This window comes from Mesoplodon mirus, assembly GCF_964341445.2.
Source record: "Mesoplodon mirus genome assembly, chromosome: 1".
Lineage (NCBI taxonomy): Eukaryota > Metazoa > Chordata > Mammalia > Artiodactyla > Ziphiidae > Mesoplodon > Mesoplodon mirus.
In genome coordinates this window covers 1,995,698-2,002,457 of record NC_138976.1, presented here as the reverse complement: position 1 = coordinate 2,002,457, position 6,760 = coordinate 1,995,698, and the positions used below count along the sequence as shown (strand labels likewise).

General features: G+C 62.4%; 1 protein-coding gene across 1 annotated transcript; it reads left to right on the top strand.

The window, feature by feature from the left end:
• Positions 1-655: 655 nt before the first annotated feature.
• Positions 656-5,120, top strand: LOC309801991 (beta-lactoglobulin-2-like; the record flags this gene model as incomplete). The annotated part of the gene is made up of 8 exons (XM_082617139.1): positions 656-751; positions 1,206-1,363; positions 2,047-2,120; positions 3,527-3,640; positions 4,466-4,591; positions 4,646-4,685; positions 4,779-4,795; positions 5,062-5,120. The coding sequence occupies 8 exons, from the start codon at positions 656-658 to the stop codon at positions 5,118-5,120; spliced, it is 684 nt and encodes a 227-aa protein (XP_082473265.1).
• Between the last annotated feature and the right edge of the window lie 1,640 nt (positions 5,121-6,760).

Here is a 6,760-nt window from a genome sequence, read left to right as displayed (position 1 = left end):
CCATGGGGGTTGTACCAGAGCCATGTGGGCACCCCGGCCCTTCCCACAGATGATGACACGGGAGCAAGACGGTGGCGGGGGTCCTTGTGCCGCCCCCTCATGGAGCACACGGCAGCCCAGGGCGTGCACACTCAGATGGTTGTGTGAACTGGGTGCACACACATGGGGACAGCTTGTGTGGTGATATAAGCCCCCGGTGTGGGGCAGAGGGCCACCCCCTGGCGCATGTCCCTGGTCATGGCTGGCATGGGGCTCTCCAGACCCCGGCCGACCCACAGGCCTGCCCTCCAGGACACAGCTGTCCTCAGTGCTGGCTCTGACCTGTCCTTGTCCAAGAGCCCGACCCAGGAAGTGTTCCTGATGCTGGCGGCCAGCCTGGACCCACACCCTAGACCCTTCCCGCCTGGGGCCAACCAGGAACCGTCCAGGCCCAGGGACACAGGGCACCTTCCTGCTTGGCCTTGGATGGAAGTCAGTGACATTGTCACAGAAAGGGCACCTCATGCTGTCCTGGAAGATAATGTCTTCATGGCCCCAAGGATGAGTCACAGGGCATTCGGGGAACCGCACGGCCTCCTCCTATATAAGGCCCCAAGCCCGCTGCCTTGGACTTCCCTTCTCTCCAGAGCTCAGAAGTGCAACCACGGCTGCAGCCATGAAGAGTCTCCTGCTCGCCCTGGGCTTGGCCCTCGTGTGTGGCGCCCAGGCTGTCTACATCCCCAACAAGGTGGAGGGTCTGAACATAAGAGAGGTATGGTGGGCCCCGGGGGCTGGGGTCAGGGGCTGAGAGGGCGCAGGAAACCCTGGACCGCAGAAGTCTGACACAGGTCAAAATGAGGCCGTAGCACTGGGGGACCACTTCATCCCCCAGATGTTGGAGGGACTTGTCTCTCTCCAGCCACTTGGTTCCCAGACGCTCCTGTTTCCCTCTCCCTCCCGGGGTGGAGTCGTCCTCGAAGTTGCCACACCTGGATGGGGGCTGACTTAGGACTGCGCTGGGGGTTGGGTAGAGACGGGGGTTGTTCCAAATATGCAAGAACTCCGCACTCAGGTGTCATCACAGAGCTGGTGATCCCCAGGTGCACCTGGAACCCTAGCGCATCATGCTTCCTGAGAAACCTGGGCACATAGGAGGCTCGGTGTGGCCCAGTTGAGGCGGGACTGAGGGCCCACTGTGGGGCTAGGGTCCCCTTCCTGGATTGCAGCTCAAGACCCCTCCCCAGGTGGCGGGGACGTGGCACTCCGTGGCCATGGCGGCCAGCGACATCTCCCTCCTGGACGCCGAGAGTGGCCCCCTGAGAGTGAACGTGGAGGAGCTGAGGCCCACCCCCCAGGGCGACCTGGAGATCACCCTGCAGAAATGGTGGGTGTGCCCCACCCCCTGTGACATGGCACCACCCCTTCCCCGGGGCTGCGGGCCAGCGGGGGCAGCTCCAGGACTGGTGGGTGGTGGGCAGGGCTCCAGGTGGGCCCCGGCTGCACTGTGGGCGGGGCCAGAGCCCCAGGGACGGGGAAACAGGGCTTGGAGGTTCTTGGTCCCCTTGGAGCCCCGCCCAGGGGCTATGGGGCAAGAGGTGGCTACACAGAGTGGCCCTGGGGTCAGTGTGGGGAGAAGCCTGTGTGGAGACCACTGGGCAGCTGCAGGCTTGGGTCCTCAGGGCCTGGGCAGTTTCCACCATGAGCCCTACCTGCCCCCAGAGCTGGGGAGCCGGGGCGTCGGGGAATTCTGGGCCATGATGAGACCAGTATTCTTGGAAACACTGTGTCCAAAGCCCCATGCAGACAGGGTCAGTTTTGAGCTGCCACATGCCTTCGGCCACCAGCCAGCTCACCTGTGGGGTTCCTGGCTGACTCTGTCTGCCCCATTGTCAACTTCCTGAGTCACCTGCTTGGGTCCAAGGAGGGCCACTCCCACTCAGGCCAACACCTGGTGACGGTGCTTTGGGCGGCCCGGGTGTCCTCCTGCCCTGAGGACACTTCCCGGAGCCCAGCTCCTGTCCTTCTGCAGGGTTTGTGAATGACCCCCACCACCATCTGGCTTTTCAGGGAAAACCAAAAGTGTGTAGAGAAGACCATCCTGGCTCAGAAGACCGAGGATCCTGCTGTATTCAAGGTCGAAGGTGAGTGCCCCCAGGCCAGGCCCCATGCTCCCTTGGGGTAACCCCAGCACATGCGGGGCCCCGCCTGATGCTCTGAGACGCTCACCATCCCGCCATCCGGGCAGCAGGAGTCAGGCTTGAGTGTGTGGCCTCGTCCTGTGCACCAGGCCCTGCTCCTCCCGCCCTGCGGAAGGTGCTCTCAGGGTGACGAGGCCTGGGATCCCCGTGCTTTCCTGCCCCTTGTGCACCCCCTGCTTGGTGTAGATGCAAGGAAGGGGGTATGTGTCCTGTGCACCCGGGGGTGGGTTAAGGCGGGCACACGTTTCTCGGGCAGACACGTGGCAACTTCCCTGTTCACGGACTGGCCTGCGGCTCCTTAAAAATAACCAAGCAAACCAGACCTGTGGGCAGGCGCACTGTGCATTTGCCTCTCCAACCTGGAACCTGCTTCTGGAATATTCCAGGCCTCACCCCACTCACCCCAGCCCTGGCAGCCTCCCTGGGACACATCCCTGGGCCCCCAGATCCAGCCCCACTCCCAGGGCCCACCAGCCCCGTCTCCAATCCACAATCTGTTGTTTGTCACGTCCTCTTTCTGAGAGGCAGTGGGTGGGGCGGGGACAGTCTCATCCCCACAGGCTGCCCTGCCACGTCTGGGCCCAGCAGCGGATGGGGGCGGGGAGCCATCTAGCCCCACGCCCGAGGTTCCCATTCCTCACCTGCAGGGCCTCAGGTCTACCTGGGAAATTGGCAGGACTCTCCAAAGAGCCTTCCCTCCATCGTCATTATGTGGCTCCAAATCCAGCCAGGACAAGGACCCCGAGGGTGCGGGGTCTGCACATGCTCCCCCTGAAGGACAGAGGCATTGCTACCTTCTTCCTCTTGAAATATTGTCCCTTCTTTCTTCCACTCGTTGGGGTCCACGTATAACCCCAGACTCCAGTGGGGCTCCAATCCTGGCATCTTTTTGACCGCTCACAGACCTGGGCGCCTGCCCTATCGAGGGGGGCTACCTGGGATTTGGTGCCTGGGGGTGTGGATGAATAAGTGACTGACTTAATGCCGCGTCCAGGACGTAGGGGAGCAGAGTTTGGCCAGGAGGGCAGTGGCCTGCAGGATGGCTTCACTGTAGCATCAGCATTTAAGAGCTGTTTCCAGTCTCAGCCTGAGCGCGGAACGGGCTGGTCTCACCCAGACGGTGCGGCTCGGAGAGTCCCCACTGGGGGTCCACAAAACTTGTTGTGCTGCCAGCGGTGGGCTTCTGGCACCCAGCAGGGAGGGCGTCCCCTCGGTGTCCGGGAGGGGATATTCCTAGCCCAGTGGCTGCCATGGGAAAGAACGCTCCCAGGTGATGATCCAGGTGCCCCGACGGACATGGTTGAGGGACTCAGACAAGATTTCAGGCTCCATGTCGGCCCCTTTTCCAGGTCACGGGGAAAGAAAGATTTCCGTGCTGGACACAGACTACACCAACTACATGATCTTCTGCATGGAGGCCCCCACGCCCACCGATGAGCATGGCACGATGTGCCAGTGTCTGTGTATGTGGCTGATCCCATGGGGCGTGTGCGGAGGGGCCGCTCCTCGATAGACACGTGGCCTTTGGTCAAGCTGTGAATAAGGGACGCTCAAGACTCCCCCGCACCTTCCTGGCCCCTGGTGGGAGGAAGGGGAGAGGGGCTGCCTCGCTGGCCCCTACAGGTCATGCTAGCAAAGGTCCCAGCCGTGGCACCCGACACTGGCGGTCAGATGTGGGGTGACGTGCAGGGCAGGAGATGCTTGGGACGAGGTCCGGGACAGGCCAGCGGGACTGATGCAGAAGGCTCGGGGGTTTCTCCCTGAGTGGAGGGGCCTCACCTACCAGCTGGTCCAAGTGGCTAATGTTAATCAGCAATCTTATAGAAGGAGATTTTTAATGACTTCAGAGCACTTTCAGTTATGCAAGCAGCTTTAAAAGGAGATTTTATGACCAAAGTAAATATACAGGCGATGCTGCTGTTGCTCCCAAGGTGGCCATGGTGGGCAGTGGAGGCTCCTGGTCATAAGTCAGCCATCCCAGGGGGACTGGGGGAGACCAGGATAGGGGGGAGGGGGGTGCCTTTCCTCTGTGACCGTGCAGACCCCCAGCGCTGCCCTGGGAGGAAGAGGAGGGGAATGGGTTGAGAGGGGAGGGCAGGGGCCCTGGAGAGCAGGGGCACTGAGCCCTGCAGACCACCCTGGGAAGCAGGGCTAGACCAAGCTCTACAGACCCCAGTGCATCAGTGCCTCCTTCCTGCGCTTGCTCCTGGTGGGGGGGTCTCAGGGTCCCCGAGCTCTCGGGGGGCGGGGAGCGGGGGTGCCCCCAGGGACTGACCCCTCTCCCACAGCCAGGACTCTGAAAGTGGGCGACGATGTCGTGGAGAAATTCGACAGAGTCCTGGAGTCTCTGCCCGAGCACATGCGGATCTTCCTGGACCTGAGTCAGAGGAAGGGTGAACTTAGCCCTGCCCACGGTGAGAATCAGGGAAGCGTCTTCCCCCCTTACTGGCCCCCCAATTCTCCCCAAGGCTTCCGGGAGGAAGCGGGTGGAGGTGCAGCGCCCCCGAGGTGGGCCCCCTCCCCACCCCCTGCCAGGCCCCTCTGTCCCTGGGGCGTCCAGTCCCGTCCTGACCCTCCTGCACGGCTCTCCCTCCCCCACAGAGCACTGCCGCATCTAGGTGAGCTCCTGCCAGCGCCCTGGGGGTAACGTAACCCCCCTGCCCCACATCCTGGGCACGTGCACAGGGTGGGGTCTTGGTGGGGCCCGGGCTCCCCCATCAGGCCCTGGGGTCCCCCTGAGGGAATGGCTGGAAGCTGGGGTCTCTCCTGGCGACTGCAGAGCCACTGGCCGCGTGCCCACTCTCGAGGGGTGGCCTTTGGGGATTTTGTTTCCTGTGTCCTGGCCTCACTCGCATGCTGACCTCCCCCTGCTCCCTCTGGGCAGGGCTGAGGGCCAAGGTGGAGGCCCCGGAAGCGGGCACCGGTGACAGACACTCCACCTGAGGGGGGAGGCGGGGGTCCCTCTCCCGAGGAAGGGCCGTCCTGCACCCCCAGGCCCAGCCCGGAGTGGGGGGCTGGCGAGGGTCCAGCAGGTTCCCCAGGAATCACAGGAGAGCCCCATGTCCATTTCAGGGCCCGGGAGCCTTGGCCTCTCTGGGGACAGATGATGTCACCCCCGCCTCCCCCATCAGCAGGGTCAGGAGGGACCAGGACCAAGGTCACCCCTCTTGGGACCCAGGCCCCTCCGGGCCCCACCTGGGGTCTCCTGCTTGGGGGCGTTCCTCCTTCAGCAATAAAGGCATAAACCAATGCTCACTCCTGTCTGAGTCTTTCCTGGCCGATGTGCGTGGGCTGGGGACCCGGGCGGCTCAGGAGGTGACAGCCGGGATGGGAAAGGTGTTGTCTCCTCCAGGCCCAGCCCTGAGCCCAGCGGGGCGCCTCGTCTGTGTCAGGGGTATTGGACCCAATTTCCCTTTACTATTCATCCCACCTCTATCATCGTAGGGCTGCGGAAACCCTGTTTGCTGGTAGGGCAGCTCACCCTGAAAAATCATATGTTTTCATTTAAATTTCTTGAAAAAGAAATGTCTTGGCACCTCCTGCCCTCCCTGGAGGTGGGGGTGTGTCAGAGCTCCAGGGTGGGAGGGGGCCACAGGCTGCTCTGTGGGTGGGCGGACCCACAGGGACCAGCCTCAAAGAGCAAGGCCACCCTCCCTCCGCCGTTAGAGCTCAGGGTCACCCCCCTACGGGAGCTGTGGCAGGGCTGACCTCCCCCTGCCAAGAGAGAAATGGGGGCAACAAAGTTCAGGCATTTTGGCTTCCTAAGGCCTTGCACGGTGCTGACTTGGCTGCACAGCCACGGGACCCCCAGTCCCTACACCAGCTCAGTGGCAAAGCTGAACCGGGCCCCTGGCCATTCGGCTCCATGCTCCAGCTCTAAGCCGACACCGAACCCCTCCGATGGGAAAGCTCCCAGGTCTGGCTCCACAGACAAAAATGATGGACAGGACGGCAGGGCAGGACCTGGCCACAGGGTGGTGGGAAAGACGTGAGCTCGTTTCCGGGACTGCCGAGGGCAGCGGTCATCCTGGCTGTGCGCTGGTCAAGAGCACAGGCTGCAGGCCAGCTTGCCTGACGCCCCGCTGTCACCTCTCTGCATCTGTTCCCTCCCTGTGAAATGAGAGTGCAGAAGGAGCGACCCCAGGGAGGCGTGGGTGAGGATGGAAGGAGAAAACAATTCTCCTGCACCCAGAGCAGTGTCCACACGCGGGAAGTGCGCCGCGACCACCGGGTGCCAGCATGGCTCCCCCGCCACCCCAGTCCCGCCACCTGACCACCACCCACCAGGGCCTCAGCCTCCTCGGACGTCAGGGCCAGCCCGAGACGGTGTGACAGCCCCCTGGTGGGTTCTTCCTGCCACTAACATAGTCAATTGAAAGCAAGCAAAGCCAACTCTGGCCGAGTTTAATAGAAAGTCTTCCCCAAAAGACCGTGGGCAGCTGGACTTCCAATCTGGACAAGGTGGTGTGAACCCATCTCTCCCTGCTCCTGCCTGCTAAGCACAATTATACAGCCTGGAAATAACACAAACTACAGCAAAAGCAGAAATCTGAAAAGTGGCAAAAGGAAGGCCGACTGGTTAG